Raw genomic sequence first — 18,311 nt, forward strand, 5'->3', positions numbered from 1 at the left:
ATGAGTGCAGGGTTGCCAAAAAGACATTTATGGGGAGTGGGGGCAATAGGCAGATAGAGGAAGTTGCAATTCCCGTGCAATTGTAAGTGCATGCAGGCTGCCAGGTGCCCAGATTTTGATCACTTGACCAAAAGTGCCAACTACCATAACTTTGTTGAAAAAGTTTTCAAATACAGATTTTTCCCCCTTTTTCCCCCCCTCTCCCTCCCCCTCCCTATCCCCCCCTCCCCTCCCCACCCATCCCCCCCGTGACTTCTTCATAACAAAAAAAAAACCTAATTCATAACAGATTACTTACTCCCTCCTCATATTGACCTTTACTTACTAAAAATATTATTAATATTATAACATCCCCCTTTATCCATGCATTTCAGAAAAGAGAAAAGAGAAAAGAAAGGGAAAAAAAAAAAAGACATTATACTATGACATTATAAAATAACTTCTCCACTTTAAAAATATACAATAAGTCCTACTTTAACATTTAATCTTCTATGTATAATACTATGACATTTCAAAGCAGCCTTCCCCATCAAATCTAGTTTAACATTTATTCCACTCTATCCATTTCCTCCACTCCCCTAAATATATCACTTAAAAATCCCTTTTCTTAGACTAATCAATCTACTAACTAGCTTATTCACCCACTATCAAGCAAAATTACCATACACAACATTTCTTAATATCATTGATTCACTGCCCACACTACTTAAAAATCTATGTCTATATTTTCCATTATATCTAAATAAAAAAAAAAAAAGAAAAGACAATAACTTTAAATTTATAATCCATATAGTATCTTCTTTAAGATCTTTCCACTGGATTGGTAGAACCAACATCCATAATCGGGTAACATAACTTGCTGGTGCAACAGTTTATTCAAGATCTTCAATCATATCTGCCCCCATCAGTAGTAAATATCTTCTTATGTATATAAAAGTAAAAACAACCACCCGAGTGACATTATAATTATATTCCATATAGTAATAATTATGGGTTTCATCAGGGTTATTAATTCCCGTCATCGTAGTGGGTAACAACCCGATCTTCTGCATGCCCCAGCATAATTCTCTTGCCTTGTAATTCAAGATAATATAATATATTTATCAACACAAAAAAAAAATTCCAAAATGGATAATTCAAATCCATCAGTTTAAGGCTCATTTCACGTCCCCAAATTACGGCCATGCAGAGATCTGCCACAATCTTCAGGATGATATTAACCAATACGTCGCCTCTTCTGTATTTACACATAATAATTCATATTTTAGAGTCACTGGCTTCACTGTTGCCTGATTTAGAAATTTCTATTTTTATGCCACCTATTTCTTTTTTCTTTTCTTTTCTTTTTGTGGGTTTGTTTTCCATCCTGGTTTCTTTTCTACAAATTGTGTATCATCCGGTCGGATTTTGTTCTGCTTTGTAGATTGGTCTTGTTGGTTTGGTTTTTGTATCTCGTATTTCTTTTTTATCCCTTGTATTTCACCTAATTGGTTTCCATGCTTATCCTTGCCTTGATAAGTCATCACCTTAAGATTAGATGCCACTTCTCTCAGATTTGTAGATAATCCAGCTGGGGTATCCAATAAATCCAAAGGCAATTCTTCTGGTACAGTCTCTATATTTCGATATTTTACCTTTATTTCCGGCTCCTTCTGCTTATCCTGTATTATACCTGAAGATGTTAAGTTCATTTTCAACCTATTTTGATAAAATTCTTCCGCTCTTTCAACAGTGTTTAGCTGATATCTTTCTCCTTGATATCTAAATATAATACCAACTGGGGCGTCCCACCTGTATAAGATATTTCTCTTTTTTAACTCATTCACCAGAAAACCAAATTTCTTCCTTTCCATCAATATCTTAGGTGGGAGTTCCTTGTAAATCCAAATCTTTCTTCCATACAATTGCAACTTAGAATTGAAGGAATTTTGCACGATGTTATTCCTAATTTCTCTGTCTGTAAAATAAATCACCACATCTCTAGGCAATTGCCTATGCTTGGCAATCCAGGAGTTAATTCGATAAACTCTGTCAATGCTACAAAACACTTCATCAGGTTGAACCTTTAGAATCCCAGCTAGAAATTCAGAAGATATTTTCCTTAAATCATCTCTATTATTTTCCTGCAAACCTCTTAATCTTATCGCATATTCTGTGAAATTATATTGTGCCATTAAAATCTCTTTTTCAATCTTCTGTTGCAGATTTTCTGCATTACCATACTTTTGATCAGCATTCATTTTAGATTTTTCTTCTAAGCTATTATCCTGAATATTTATCAAGTCATTTTCAATTTTTTGGATTCTATTGTCCAGTTTATCTTGAATTCCTTCCATTTTAAACTCTAGTACATTAGTATTTGTGTCCAACTGCATCATAAATTCTGTAAAACCATTAGCCATAGATTTCACCAATTCTTTAATTTCCTGCTTAAATTTTTCAAATTGCTGATTCACAATCTCCTCCCTTCTTTCAATCTCTTCTATAAAAAATTCTATTATATTAAAATCAGGTTTCTCAGACTGAAGAATTAAGACTTGTTCCTTTAAGTTGTTGGTGGGGGAATCCCCCCCCCTTCTTGTGTATCTGACTTTATGAGTCTCAGTGCCATGTTTCCGCCCAGGCAGACTTTGTTAAAAAAAAAAGCAAAAAAGACTTCTTTCCAATCAACAACAATATCAGGTCTCCAAGGGAGAGAAAAAGAGAAAAAAACACAGGAGCGAAGTTTTGTCTACAAATGTAGCCAGTGGTATTTATTCCGCTACATTGTAGTAATAAAAAACGGAAGGAATTTCCCTTTCTGCCTCTCCTCCAGCCGACGCCATTTTTTAAAAGGCTTTTTTTTTTTCCTCTTTCTTTTCCTCCTCTCTCTTAAATAATTTCTTTTAAAAAATCAGTAAAATACTTGCAGTTCAGTATTACAGGTCCAGCTCACATTTTCTTTGAGTAGTCTGTTAAATTTGCAGGCTTGCTTTTGACGCCTAGCTCTGCATCAGCAGAGGTCTCCCAAAGCCCGGAGCAGCGGCTGGGGATACGGGGCATCTCATCCGCTCCGTCCCAAAAGTAAAGAAAAAACTTTTGGGACTCCGCAGAGAGTTCTACCCACCCCTGCCGGCTCTATCTCCGTTTCCTCATGGAAACGGAGTTTTTCGAGCCACCATTCTGTTGTGAAGGCGGCTCTGACAGGCGATGGAAGCTGACGATCCCGAAGGAACGTCTGGCAGCGACAAACAGCAAACAGGAAGTCCCAACTACCATAACTTTGGACCCAGGTCATAAATCCATTTTTCATCACTGTCGTAATTTCAGACAGTCACTGAACAAATGGTTTTAAGTGGTGGTGCAGTGGTTAGAATGCAGTATTGCAGGCTAATTCTGCCGACTGCCATCAGTTCAATTCTGATCAGCTCAAGGTTGATTCAGCCTTCCATCCTTCCAAAGTCGTTAAATAAGGACCTAGATTGCTGGGGGCAATATGCTGACTCTGTAAACCGCTTAGAGAGGGTTGTAAAGCACTATGAAGTGGTATATAAGTCTAAGTGCTATTGCTATAGTTTCTTTGTTTCTTTAGTTTGTATTCTGCCTTTCTGTCCATGCAACATTCAAGGAAGCTTGTGACAGTTGCAAATATAACATATGAACCATTTAGAGAAAAGCAATACAATTAAAATAAGAGTTAAATTAAAATAAATATAATTCAAATCAATTCAGTTAGCAATTGAACGCTTGTTGGAAGAGATTGCTCCTCATTAGTTACCTAAATTCATGGACAAAAGGTATAAAATGCCCTCCTAACCTTGGTCTCTCCGATCTATGTTAGAACTTGAACAGGATGACATTTTGGAGCACGTATTTAACTGGAAGGTGATTTCAGCCTATTTTGTCTCTGAGGAATTGGAACACAACAGCAGCTACAATATCCTACACACTTTGATGGCTTGCTTACTTTCTGATGACTGCCCCTTCTTTGCTCCAAGGTTTGCCCTTTCATGGAATGTAGGACAAAGTATTTTTCTCACAATTATAATAGGGATGTTTCTTCTTTCTTTATCTCTACCAAAATGCTACCTTTGCCAACCTGGTGCTCTCCAGAAATGTTAGGAAAATATTAGCCAGTCCTATGTCCTCCAGATGTTTTGAGACAGCATCTCCCAACATTTTCAGCAATGGAGATCATTGAACATGCTGCCTAAGGAATTGTGGAGATTCAGATCTCAGCATATCGGAGGGTGGGAAAGTCCAAACATCTCCATGTCATCCAAGTTCCAACATTGCCTAAGGACAAAGACAGAAAGGATGCTAATGTTAATGTTGTGAAGAAGGGCTAATGGATGATTTCTTTGCTTAAGAAGAAAGATGGCAAGCTTGTTATTATTGTATCCTGGAAGCATTCTGGACTGTCTTATATAAAGAATGCATGTAATTACAATTAGGAAGGAAAAAGGAAAGTAACAAGGCAAAGACTGTGAAGCAACTCCCTGAAGCATTTTTTTCTTGTACTCTGTCTCAGTTATTTTTCTACTTTTGACTGGTGAAGCTTCTGTTACTCTCCTTAACTCATAAAAATGTAATGGGAACATATATTGACTTCTATGAATTACCTCTTGGTAGACTGCAAGTGTTTACAGTATTTATATTATCTGTTTGAAGCAAGAAATACGTTAATCTATCAACTCTGGAGGTCCTGATACCTCATCCCCTGCTTTGCACAGATGGGTGATAAGGTTGATTTGTTATGCTGTATATTTATATTGTTACGTTGCATCAGTTTAGGATAGAATGACAAAGTAGACACCTGTGCACACTGAAATGTTCATTCCCAATCATAACCCAATATTCCTAATCAAGGAACTACCAAAGAGAAAACCACCAAAACTAGCAGGGCAAATTACTATTTAAAAAGGGGGAGCAAACCCCATGCTCACCTCATACAGATGATTTATCTAGTTGGGTTATAAAACATCTGCAAGCAAACAACCAAGCTCAGAAAACACCAAGGAATCCACAGTTCAACCCAGAGTGGCATATGTTCTCTTCTATTTAAATTTGCTTTTATTTGCATCTCAATAATGAATGAGGGCACAGCTTGAGGGTCAAAATGGTCCCTACTAATTCTAGGATTCTGCAGCTTTATGGTTGCAAGGGGAATGATCTGCATAACTAATTGAAAACAAATCTAGGTCTCATCGCTACTACTCCTTTGTTATGTGGAGGATTTAATTTCTTTTCTGTTTCAGGTGTATGTGGCTGTTGTGGAGCATTGCGTCCCCGTTACAAGAGACTTGTTGACAATATCTTCCCAGAGGATCCAGAGGTAAGTAAACCTTACCTAAAAGTTTTGCACAGACAGACATTCAATTATAGTGGTTTATATGTATAGTCAGGGCCCCATGGCTTATCCCCCTTTTCAGTTTTTTATTTATTTATTTATTTATTTATTTATTTATTTATTTATTTATTTATTTATTTATTTATTTATTTACAAACACACACACACACACACACACACACACACATACGTACATACAATCTATATGACCGCCCATCTCGATAAGTGATTTTCTGGGTATTTTACTTCATTATGCTAAGCCCGAGATGGCGAACTTATGGCACATGTGCCACAGGTGGTACGCAGAGCCCTCTCTGTGGGCACGTGAGACATCACCCCAGCTCAGCTCCGTGCGCACCTCCCACCAGCCACCTGGTTTTCAGGTCTCTGCCACGCATGCTCAGGGGTGGGGGCGGGGAGGTCACACACGCATGCGCAGAGGGGGATGCATGGGCACGGGGGGTCGTGCGCGCATTGCATTACGGGTGCGCGTGCTTGTGCTTTCAGCACACGGTGACAAAAAGGCTAGCCATCAATGTGCTAACCCATTCAAGAAAAGAAAAATGCAAATACATGCAACAATGTTAAGGATCAACCCTATCTCAAAACTGACAAACAGCAATTTTCAATTCATTTTTTTTAATGTATTCTGAGTTTTCTCAGTCTTTGAAAACTGACAGAAAACTATATCCAAGCTTTTCTTCATGTTTAAATAAAGCTGCTGGATCTTACCTCCATGAAATCAATCCTCTTCTTCTCTTACTCTGCCAGGCTCCACCAATTTGTCTAGTCCACTTTTTAAAACAATTTATTTACGTGGCCATTACCAAATTAGACAGCAGATCATTCTGCAATTATTTTTATTTTATTCTATTTTATTTAAATGATTTATATGGTTATCCATCCTATGACAGTGACTGCAATAGGTTATGTATTATGTATATTTTGTGTAATGTTGTATAAATGAGTAATTCTTCCTGTTAGTCACCTTAAGTCTCCCCGCATTTAGTTTCATCAGATGACTGTGAGTTGTAACACAGTAGCGGGAGGAAAACTTTTCTCTGTCCATATTTTCATATTTCATATGAATTATATATGTTATGTATATAATATGTACCTCTGTTACTTCTTTCCTTACTTACCTTCCGCAGTTTTTCACGCGAAGGCCCCAAAGTAAATGGGGCTACATGACTTCATGTGTCACCCCACCGAATATGCAAGAAATGGACGTGCTTATCAAGTTAACCTGATTCTAGGTTAAGAGATCTCATGTGACCGTGCAAAGTTCTGTATACAATGCATATATATATATATATATATATATATATATATATATGCGTGCGCACACCCACACACACACCCACGAAACTTGGAAAGTTAAAACTAATAAAACAGAAGGAAACAGCAAAAGAAATATATTCACATCTCTCTATCTACTTTCATATTCCATTCTCGGTTCTGAATTAAAGTGCAGAAAATACACAAAGGAGATCTGAGAGAATTGCCGAATCCCTTAAAAAAAAAAAAAAAAAAAGAGGAGCTATTCTTTTAAAGCTTGTAGGGTATATGAGTGCATGAGGACAACAGTTATATAGCCATGTGTTACTATAACACATTTATTCTGCCCCAGCTACAGACCGTAAAGAACGCAGCACACACAAAGTCTGTACAAAACTTAGTTTACTAAATTAAATCAGTCTTTTTCAAACAAAGGCTGTTAATTAACTTTCTTAACAGCCTACAAGAATCCAAACAATAAATAATCGTAATCTTACTATGGTTGGCAGAAAGCCCAGAAGCAATTTGCAGAGAATTAAGATCAAGACACGAAGGAGAGAGAACTAAGTTGTTCCCTGCAAATTGCTTCAGTCGGCGTTCCTCCTTAAATAAGCTAAGGGAGTGGCCAATTAGCCCCAAGCCTTACTCTCGAGAAGACCTCCTCCTGAGGAGCCACTCCTGGCTTTTGGCAGCTCTGCACACCCGTGCATCGAGAAGAGGCTCCTCCTCTTCGTCCTCTTCACTTAAGGGAGCTTCTGGAGGTTCTGAAGGCCCTGGCTGAATCCCTGCCTCTGGCACCACATCTTCTCCAGCCTCTTCATTGTCTCACTCTAGTGCCAGCTGCACAGGCTGCTGGCACAGCACCACACCAGCCTCCTCGTTGTCGGAATCAGCTACTAGCTGCACAGGCCGCTGATGGGCCACAACAACATTTCCTTTTGCTTTGAAGAAGCTGCAGTCATCTAGAAGCAATGTCTTTATCTCTTTATTCAGCTAGCCATGTGATTCATTGGTACTCATGTGTCTACTAATTCATACCCAAGTCTATACTTGGCCATAGAGTACTTGCTGGTTCACTTTTGGACTTTCCTTCTGTTGAACTGATCTAACTAAGGGATTGTTTTGAGGGTAAAGGAGGGATAAATTGCATGTGGGAATATTATATATACATACATACATACATACATACATACATACATACATACATACATATATATTTCTATATATAGAAAGATATATATATTTCTTTCTATATATAGAAAGAAAGACCCTCAACTCCATTTGGTTAAAGCAAAGGGTTCTTTTACTAAAGGTTTTGGTTGTAGTAAAATCAGGCTAACACTGAATTTTCCCGCGCTCAAAAGATACAGAAAGGTTCACCTGCAGCTCATAACCCCCACTGTGACCAATCTATTTCCAGCCAATCAGAGCTCACCAAAATGTTTTGAGAATGTGGGTAATTCACATATTTTTTCAGGTTGCCTGGCCTTGGGGTGCTGGTAAAAATTGAATCCAGGTTGCTCTAGTCTTTATCAACTGTCATTCCCCCCTCCCTATTTCCCATCATATATGCACACAGCTTTATTGCCCTTCCATCTTTCTTTCCCCCACCTCCAGCCTTTGATGGCAGAATGCCTTTGAGGTGCCAAGCTGAACCAGGCAGCACTGACAATGTGTGCTGGGTAGGGGATTAATATATTTAATAATATAAGCTTAAGTTTTAGCATGAAAATGTTTTTTCAGGATGGGCTGGTAAAAACCAACATGGAGAAGCTGACTTTCTATGCCCTCTCTGCTCCAGAGAAGCTGGATCGCATTGGAGCTTATCTGTCAGAGAAACTGATCAGAGATGTGGGCAGGCACCGATATGGGTAAGGGATGCTGTGTATTTTCAGAAATGCTTTTTAAAATGGTTCTTTTTTTAATCTCCATTCTTTGTCATTATGAATCCTTTCTGCCTATAAAAATATAAGTTTCTGGTTTTGGATATATAGATCCAGTTTCTATCATGCCATCTTATCAGCTCATCTAACTCAGGTTTGTGAATGCCGACTATTAACACCTCTCAACGGCAGCAGTGCTCAAACCATGGCCTGAGCTGTCCGTTTGTTTGTTTGCTTGCTTGCTTTTAAACAAATTTATATAGTTGCCCAACTCCCACCCAGCAACTTGGCAGCATACAACATTCAAAGTCCATAGATAAAGGATAGACATGGTTAGATTATTGCAACACGCTCTACATGGGGCTACCCTTGAAAAGTGTTCGGAGACTACAGTTGGTCCAGAACGCAGCTGCGCGAGCTGTCGTGGGTGCACCTAGTTACACTCACATTACACCAATTCTCTGTGAGCTACACTGGCTCTCTATTGGTCTCTGGTCACAATTCAAGGTGTTGGTTATTACCTTTAAAGCCCTACATGGCTCAGGGCCAGGTTATCTTCGAGACTGCTGCATAGTTTCCAGCGACCGGTAAGATCCCACAGCGTTGGTCTCCTCCAGGTCCCGTCAGCTAAACAATGCCGGCTGGCGGGCCCATGGGGGAGGGCCTTCTCTGTGGCTGCCCCAGCTCTCTGGAACCAGTTACCTTCTGAGGTCCGGACCATCCCCACCTTATTGGCCTTCCAAAAAGTGGTGAAGACCTGGCTCTTCCAGCAGGCCTGGGGCCATTGATCTCGCTCTTGTGATCTGGCGAGATCCGGCCATGAATGGTGTGAATGAGTTTTTAATGTTTTTAATGTTTTTAATTTTTCAATGTTTTTTTATAATGGTTTTTTTTTAATGTATTGTGAGCCGCCCTGAGTCTTCGGAAAGGGGCGGCATATAAATTTAATTAATTAAAAAAATTAATTAATTAGATTGTGATAGATTCACAATCCCTTCCCCCCCCCCGAGTTTGCCAAATAATCTACCACAGCCTCCACACATTCATGTTCAGCCTCATTTTCCCAAATGTTCCACAGTCAACTGGTTTGTGAGAACAGAACAGTGTCTGAAAACTGGTTTACCAGTGATAATACAAGTGGCAGCCATACAAGTAAGAATGTGTGTACTGAAATTTATAAAATAGACAATAATGGAATGGCTTCAAGTTCAACCGTGAGCCCATGTGTCCTATGCAAAATGGAACTATGATAATCAACAACCCCAAAAGAAAAATGTGAATGGGATTATGAATAACTGAAATATAAGGTTTCATTGGACTGGAAATTGATATGACTTTAGTCTTGAATTCAGGGATCAAAACATCCTTGACCAGCAAATTTATGCTAAGACTTCTTGTTGCAGCATGAATTACATAAAATGATTTAAGTGATAAAGAAAAACATGTGATAAATATTTTGGTTCAAGATTTAGTTTCACTCTTTTAAAAACAGACAGAATTAGAAAGCATGCACAAATCCAACCATAATCATCTTATTGGCCCCCAAATATTCTTTAACTATCACAGTTAAAGAATAAAATAAAGGGAGAATGCTGACTAAAATTGAATGATCTTTGTATTTTGTAAATGCTTATTTAGTAGTTCACAATTGCAGAAAGTTTGAAAAACACTGAAACAGATTTTTCACATATTTCAGTTTGCTGAACCTAATTGAAGTTTATACCTAGAACTTTCCTGGAGGCAAAGCCAGTTCCTCTGTCATTACTGTGCATAAAAGCCCTTTATTTAATTTTGTATCCAGCCTTTTCATTTAGTAGATGGACAGAACTGTTTGACCACCCAGTGGCAATGTATCAAGCAGTGTTACAGCATAAACACATACATACATTATTGTTTTGTTCTACTTTCCACCAAGAATTGACCTGACTTAACAAGGAAAAACAGAGAATGCTGTTGCAATTGTAAGATCAACCTCAACTTTGGGGTCATGTTCAAATGTTTGTTTCTGTTTAGCTTTATCTGCTTAAAAAAAAGACTACCCCGCAGTCCTGAAAAAAGCAGAACTATGATATGAACTAATTTTTAATGATGACGATATGTCACAGCGAGCAAGTTTTGTAATGAATCATAGAATCATACATTTGGGAGGGTTGCTTAGACATCCTACTCAGTGTAGGAATCTAATTTAAAAGTCTTCAGCAGATGATTATCTAGCACTGTTTCAACACCTCTCACTACTTATCTGAGTAATTAGTTCCAGTGTTCAAATACAGTTACTATTACCAAGTTTGCCTAACAGTATCTCCCTTCCTATATTTTAATCCAATGTTTCTCTTCATCTCAGCAAGATGTATGGACAACTCCAAGAATTCCTGAGCCCATGCATGGAGTGGGAAAAGGAATAGAGTTTTATCTTCTTTCATGTAGTTTAAGAATACTGTCATATATCTTCAGTATTTTCATCTCAGAGAAGAAAGCTATTGGACATATTATTTTTCAATTAAGTATCGCTTAGCAAGCATGGTTAATAGAATAGAATTCTTTATTGGCCAAGTGTGATTGGACACAAAAGGAATTTGTCTTAGTGCATACACTCAGTGCACATAAAAGAAAAGATACATTCGTCAAGAATCATAAGGTACAACACTTAATGATAGTCATAGGGAAACAATCAATATAAATCGTAAGGATACCAGCAACAAGGTTACAGTCATACAGTCATAAGTGGGAGGCGATGGGTGATAGAATGATGAGAAGATTAATAGTAGTGCAGACTTAGTAAATAGTTTGACAGTGTTGAGGGAATTATTTGTTTAGCAGAGTGATGGCATTCGGGAAAAAACTGTTCTTGTATCTAGTTGTTCTGGTGTTAAGGCATCAAAGTAGAAACAGGGAGACTGTTAGTTCTAGTCCCACCTTAGGCACAAAGACTGCTGGGTGATTTTAGGCTAGTCACTCATTCTCAGCCCTAGGAGGTAGGTAAACCACTTCCCCCCCAAAAAAACACCTTGTCAAGAAAACTGCAGGGTTTTCTCCAGGCAATTCTGAGGGTCAACAATAACTTGAAGGCACACACAGAGTTTCAGTTGGAACTGGTAAAATGCAGCAATGCTGAAGAATTCCTGGGTAGTGAAGAGAATGTACAGAACTTACTCATAGCTCAGCCATCAAGTTCTTCCTGTAGCAGTGGGAGCTGCCCCTCTACACCCCACTTCAGTATTAGGAACCCCACTGGTCATTCTAGATATGACTGTGAGACATCTGAGAAAAATCTTTTTTTTTTATTCCTGTAGTGAGGCACAACACGGAAGGGGTAAAAGGGATGGTAGCTAGAAGAGCAAATGACTCTTATTTGTCTTCTTTAAAAGTGGGTCCATCTTTTTTTAAAAATACACCAATTAGGCAATTTTAAAAAAATTAGAAATGGGCAAATTAGCAACTAGCTTGGGACATAGGAAACTGCATTATACAATAATGAAGCACATCAAGCCTGGACAAATTGCTTGCATCCCTTTAGATTCCCAAGCAGAAAAAGATTTTATTCCATCTCCTGCTATCTTGTGATGCCAGGGGTTGAAACTACTCTTTTCTCAATCCATTCTCTGTCCCTGAGCTGCAGTAATTCATTCCCAGCGATCAGAATGAGTACTTCATGGCAGACACAACAATACAGAAAGAACAACTGTATTGTTGCATGGTATTTCACAGAATGATGTGTTCAGTGGAGTCTTTTCACAGTTGCTAGTCAACCAAGGCTGACTTATGCATGGATTTGCAGCAGTCATTAGCTGAATATTGGATTTTATTGGGAGGAACATGAGTTTAGGATGCAAAAAACGGCACTCTGTCATGATTTTCTGGGCTGAATATGTATCCTGGTGAAATGAGCAAAATATAGTCTTGTGATTTAAATAACTTTTCCATAATAGCCTGGGATGCTTTCCAAATGTCGATGGGGATTATGGTCCACTACACTTGGAAGACACCGCTCTGCAGAAGGCTGCTTGAGTCTTTTAACAGGTCCTAAAGTGATAGTGTTTTACTTCTTGCCACAATTTGACTCAGCCGTCTTAAGTCAATTCTATATCTGTATTCCTTCTCTTAGCACTTGCCGTTCATTTCACAAGTACAGCTGTTTTTTGAGGAGCTGCTGTTTATTGGAAAAAGAGGTACATCCATGTATCTTGTGTGGGCATGTTGTTGCCAAGAATAAACTGCTGTTCCAATTAGAATTAACGGATGAACAGATGGTACATGGTCTGCAAATAGTTTTGGGCTGGAATCCCTTTTTTAATCTAACCAGCCCAATCCAGATACGTAAATATCCCTGTTACAGTCCACACTATGAATGGCTTTTATTTGCCATAGATAATGGGGGAAAGAGGAAGAAGCAACATTAAGGCACAAAATAAAATTAAATTAAAAAACATTCCAAGTCAAAGAAAAGTCTTTTCAGCTGAGCTGTTAGTGCCTTCAGATTTGTATCAGAGAGTTAAGAAATTATTAATAAGACATTATTAAGATTAATAATGACAGATGTTAAGTTGTTGGGAGAAAAGATTAAGTCCAATCTACCTCTTAGATAACATTAATAGGTAGCAGCACCTGGTGGGTCTTATCTGGACTAGACAGAGTCAAATCTGGTTAGTATTTGAAGGGGAAACAACTGAAACATTGCAGAGTTACAGACTAAATGTACGTAAAAAACCATCCTCCTGAAACAGTACATTAGTTTGTGTCTGCTATACTCTTCCTACTAAAGGAGAATATTTGTAGCTCAGGGCTGACATGAGGAGTCCTTGGTGCTTTCTGAGCTTGTTTGTTTTCTTACAGACATTTCATTACCCAACCTAGGTAATATCATCAGTGCTAGTTGGGTAATGAAATGTCTGCAAGAAAACAAGCAAACTCAGAGAGCCCCAAGGTCTCCACACTTCCTACAATATAGGGTCTGTGTAGTCACAAGTGCTGATTTCAGCTGAAGAACATATTTTCCATTTACATCATAGTGAAAAGGTTAAGGCTGCTGAGGTAGGAACCAGCTGTTTCCAGGCTAGTGATGGCTGTTATGTAAACATACAATCACTATACAAGATACTGGGTGGTGTGCCAAGTATTTGTTATTTGGAAGGATGAGTGGAAAAAGTCTAGAATTTAAACACTTGAGAGAATATAGAAGTCAGGTTATTTGTGTGCTCTAAAGCTCGATTGTTGTCCTTCAGACTTTTCATTCCCAAACTAGGTAACATCATCAGCATATGGAAGGTTGGAGTTTGTTGCCTGTTTATATGTGGTAACTTATCTTGCCACTCTTGGGTAGGGTGTGGTCTCTTTCTTGATAGTTCTTTTATTGGGGTATTATTTCTTCCCTGATAATTTATCTGGTGCTGTTTCCTGCTAATCTGGATATTGATTGCTGAGGAGGATATACTCTGGGTTGTTTGTTTCCTAATTTTTTGGTTATATCTTTTTAAAAGAATTTATCTTTTACCTCTATATGTCTTTTAATGGCTGATTTGTCAGAGTGTCAAGCTTCCAGGAATTATCTATCATTTTTGGATTTGAGTTTATCTAAGATGTTGACAGTTTTCCAGTTGAAATTGTGGTTGGTTTTGTCCTCTGATTCCGAGATTAAGGAATTTTCATGTCTTCTGATCGCTAGTTGATATACCATCTTATGCCTGTCTGTGGCTGTTACAAGCCATGTATTGTTTGCTGTAGATGACTTCTTTTGTTTGTCATCTTTGGAAGCCATATTAGCACCAGAAGCTTCCACGCTGCCAACTCAATGCACCTGGGAAAGTAGGAGGGGGGATTTAGGAGAGTGAATATAGTTAGACATAATAGCATTCTTCCCTTCGGTCAAGGTCATGGTGTTTATGCATCTAGAGGAGGAGTGGTTGCAGGGATGGCTCAAGTTGGGACAGATGATGATTGGACCATGTGACAGACTGATGGGTGAAGGGGCTGGATTTGGGGTTTTAATTTACTGAGGGAAAACCCTCAGATTTGGGTTTTCCCAGATGTGCCAGTATACTTACTCTAATAAAATGAAACTTTGAGAAATGCCTGCCTTGGAGTTTTTACTTGGAGTTGGGGACTTTCTGGAACGCTGACATTGTTTCTTCTTTGAGTAGAAGTCTTTGGGTTTGCTTTAGGTGTTTTGTATAGATTTCATTGAGTTGAATGTTACAGTGATATAAGAAAGTGCTGGGAGTCGCTGAAAAGTACAAGTATAGTAGAGTTATCTTTTTCATAGACTATGATGGTTGTGTTATGATAGGTTGCATGGCTAGGCACCTTTTTAATGATAATTCTATTTCTGTGTGGAGTTCCAGAAATCCCCAACCAAAATCATTTCAGGTGAATACTGAAGCTAAGGCCTAACTAAGCAAAGCCTCCCACTCAACATTTTATGTCCAGTCAAGATGCATGTTCTGCCAAGGCCCTATTTTTCTTGCTTTTGCTATCTTCATCTTTCTTTCTTTCCTTGTTTCATTTAAAGTGCTACAAGGATGATTTAACATGGTTTCAATCATTTGCTGCAATAGCAGCACTGACTGTTAGTTATCGCAGTGCTCTTGTTTTCTCTTCTGACGGGTGATTTATTTTTTTCCTGTTGGCCTGACTGAGCCCTAAGGAGGGCAGGCACCCCTGTGTTTTCTGTTGACGTCAATTACAGTAGAGAGCAGAACTTGGGTCCCCTTTGGCTTTGTTAAATGAAAGAATATATGCTGTTATGTTGTCCCCTGTGCATAACTTTCATTGCCCACAACCAAGGTAATTCTCATTTTTAGAATGTGTGAGTGCCCTACCGAGATAGAATATAAATCAAATCAATAATAAGACTTCTAATTCTCAGGTTTAACTGAGAAATATGCATAGGAAAGTGAGACCAAATGAATAAATACAACTGCAGTGTTCACACAAGATGCAATGCCCAAACAAGCCAGGGACTCTGGAGGCTTCATGCAAAATACTAAAATGTTGCTTTCTCACAACATCCTGAACCAGAGATAGGAGCAGACTGCTCTTGGGTAGGCAATCTTTAATATGTAAGACTGATTCTGCATTTTAGCCCATTGTGCTCAATCCCAATGCCTGGGCATTCAGTGTTGAATGCCAACTTAACCTGTAATAAGGCTTTTTTGTCCATTGAAGTGAATGAGATGGCTGACCTGGTATGTGTTATTTTAAGGACTCTCCTTTTAGGAAAGGTTCCCATTTGTGTTTTGAGGATGGCACCAGCTATGATCTTAAGGCAGAGATGGTAGAGTAGTTGTAGTCATCGAAGACACCCTGGTTGCTTTAATGCTGCTGCTTTGTAGATAACCGCTTGTGTGAGTCTCCTGGATGTAGGCATTAGACGAGAATCCTGCTGCTATACTGGCCTTCCTTCACAAGATGCCTGATGATGACACGTCTGGATTGGCAGTGGAGTTTCATGGTATAGGTGGACTTTAATCTGCCTTCCCTAGGCAAGGGGTCAAAGGGAGCTTGGAACATATTGACCACCAAGGCAACTATGAAGCAACTATGGAGCCACTACAGTGGCCCTGATTTATAGCAACAGTCACAGGTTAGTTTTGTTCGTTACCTTAGGGCAGTGGCAAAATTATCTGTGAACTTTCTCTGGCCCTGGATCCCAGAGAATTCCCTGGTTCTCAGAGAAAGGGAATTCTTCTCTAAATTCTTTTCTTCTCTAAAGGGAAGAAAACAAAGAGAGAACTTGATGGAGTAGGGCAGTGGTGGGTTGCCCCCAGTTCGCACCGGTTCTATAGAACTGGTAGTAAAACCGGCAGGAGGCTCCGCCCACCGACCCCAACATCATCAGAACGCTTCTGCGCATGTGCAGAAGAGCGCACGCGCATTGAGAGTGAAGCAAGCCCCATTGCGAACTGGTAGTAAAGGTAAGTAGAACCCACCCCTGGAATAGTGGTATGAATCTTGATTAAGGATTACCTCATAGCAATCAGAATAGCAAATATAATTATTTCTGCTCATGTTGCTTCTGCAGATGGCTGCTCAGTGGCTTTGTTTAGGGTATCCCAGCTCCTCCTGGGAAAGGAAGGGCAGGAGGAACATCTGCAAGGCTGCTCTAAAGCGTATTCTAGGCAATTATGACATAAAGTCATTCAGGTCCTCTGCCAGTCCCGTTGTGGAAAAATTTTGGAGTTGACTGAGGCACAATCTAGCATGGACAGGTTCAGACTGTTTGGGAGAAGATAAATGTTGTTGTACCTGAAGAAGTGGATGGGGTCCTTGGGGTTGTAAGTACAGTCACTTACGTAATAGATTTAAGACCTTCATAGTTTATACTTCCCAAGTGATGATATGTGTGGTTGAATCCAGGCAGCTTTTTCAATCAATCTTTTATGCCAGTTTGTACTCATTCCTGAATCAGGAGGCCCTGCTCAGTGTCGTGCCCTTGTCACTATCTAATTAGATTATTGCAGTACTCTCTTGCTGCCTTTGAAAACCACCCAGAAGCTGCAATTGATCCAGAATGCACTGATACTGGTAATTTTGGCTGCACCTCTGTATATCTATATAAGCACACTACTTTGTGATCTGTACTTAGGATACTTCCAGGTGCTGGTTATTACCTATGAAATGGTTCATAGCACAGGACTGGGTTATTTGCAAATATCTCTGCAGAGCCTTAATATTTAATGTACTGAATGTTCTTGCTGTCAAATAGTAACACCTAAAGAGACACAGAAAGTACGCCTTTTCTGTCAGAATGTCTGTCCTGTGGAATAGTATACCACCCAAGATTCAGATCTTATTGACCTTCTATAAAAACTTGTAAACCTGGCTTTTCCCCAAGAATTGGGTCAAAATCATTGGATTAGCCTGTCCTATTCCATATTTTGGAACTGGAATATGGTATGGTTTGACCTCAATTATGTGGCTATTGGAGTATGTCTTTTGTGTTTAATTAGTTTTTTATGTTTAGGCAAGCTCCTGGGAGTCAGTACTTAGAAGTTGAATAGCTAGATACATCACATGAATAAACAAACAGTTCAGTCCCATTTTAGCCTAGCCTACAGTGTCACACAAACTCTTCCAATGGATTGGAAAGAGTAATTTAAGATATCAGGCCCAAACCTCTGCTCAGTGCAAGAATCCAAATTAAACCATCCATGATGAATGGCTGTCTAGAAAAAAAAAGTCAAAAGAAACCCTTGCTATTAAATGATAAGAAAAATTAATAAGAGGCTTTTATAATAAGTCAACCCTTGAGCCATCTTAATACTGTCTGCACTAATTGGCAATAGTTCTCCAGGTCTGCAGGTAGGGAATATCTCCTCTCCAGCTCTTTAGAGATACTGAAGACTGAACCTGGGATTGTCTACGTGCTCTATCACTAGGCTACAATTTTGCTCCAGAGTCCTTCCAGTGAGTCCCTTTCATTTACAACAGTAATTGGCATATTCGAGATCTTGACATTTTTACTGTTCAATGAATTATTGCACAGTAACTAAAAGAGTGGAATCAGATGCATAGCTAATCCTGGAAGGCTAATAGGGCTGCCCTGGTTAATATTAGGTTGAAGGACAACCTATGAATTTTGGGGTTGTTGAACAGAACCAGAAACCCGTAACTCTACCAAATTACTTCTATAACTTTGCTAAAAAAATTGCATGAGTGCAGTCATTAAGAATTTAGCATCACTTGAGAGACTCTGTACCTTTTTGTTAATATGTTTGAAGAAACTGATGTTTTTCAGCTTCTGATGCACGCAATTCTTCCTTCCAAACTAGTGCATGAATTAGGATGTGATTATCCACTAACTTTTTATGCTTCAAAATCACTCT

At 38.9% G+C, this 18,311-nt stretch overlaps 1 protein-coding gene across 8 annotated transcripts in view; it reads left to right on the plus strand.

The window, feature by feature from the left end:
• Nucleotides 1-18,311, plus strand: part of EFR3B (EFR3 homolog B) — a 140,301-nt gene that overhangs the window by 59,047 nt on the left and 62,943 nt on the right. For all 8 annotated transcript variants that reach the window (XM_060693109.2, XM_060693110.2, XM_087883348.1 and 5 more), the window contains exons 2-3: nucleotides 5,238-5,314; nucleotides 8,351-8,478. In XM_060693109.2, coding sequence (XP_060549092.2) covers nucleotides 5,238-5,314; nucleotides 8,351-8,478 — 205 coding nt within the window. The remainder of the gene's footprint in view (nucleotides 1-5,237; nucleotides 5,315-8,350; nucleotides 8,479-18,311) is intronic.

Source organism: Pantherophis guttatus, chromosome 1 (genome assembly GCF_059756535.1).
Source record: "Pantherophis guttatus breed Tessera chromosome 1, ASM5975653v1, whole genome shotgun sequence".
Lineage (NCBI taxonomy): Eukaryota > Metazoa > Chordata > Lepidosauria > Squamata > Colubridae > Pantherophis > Pantherophis guttatus.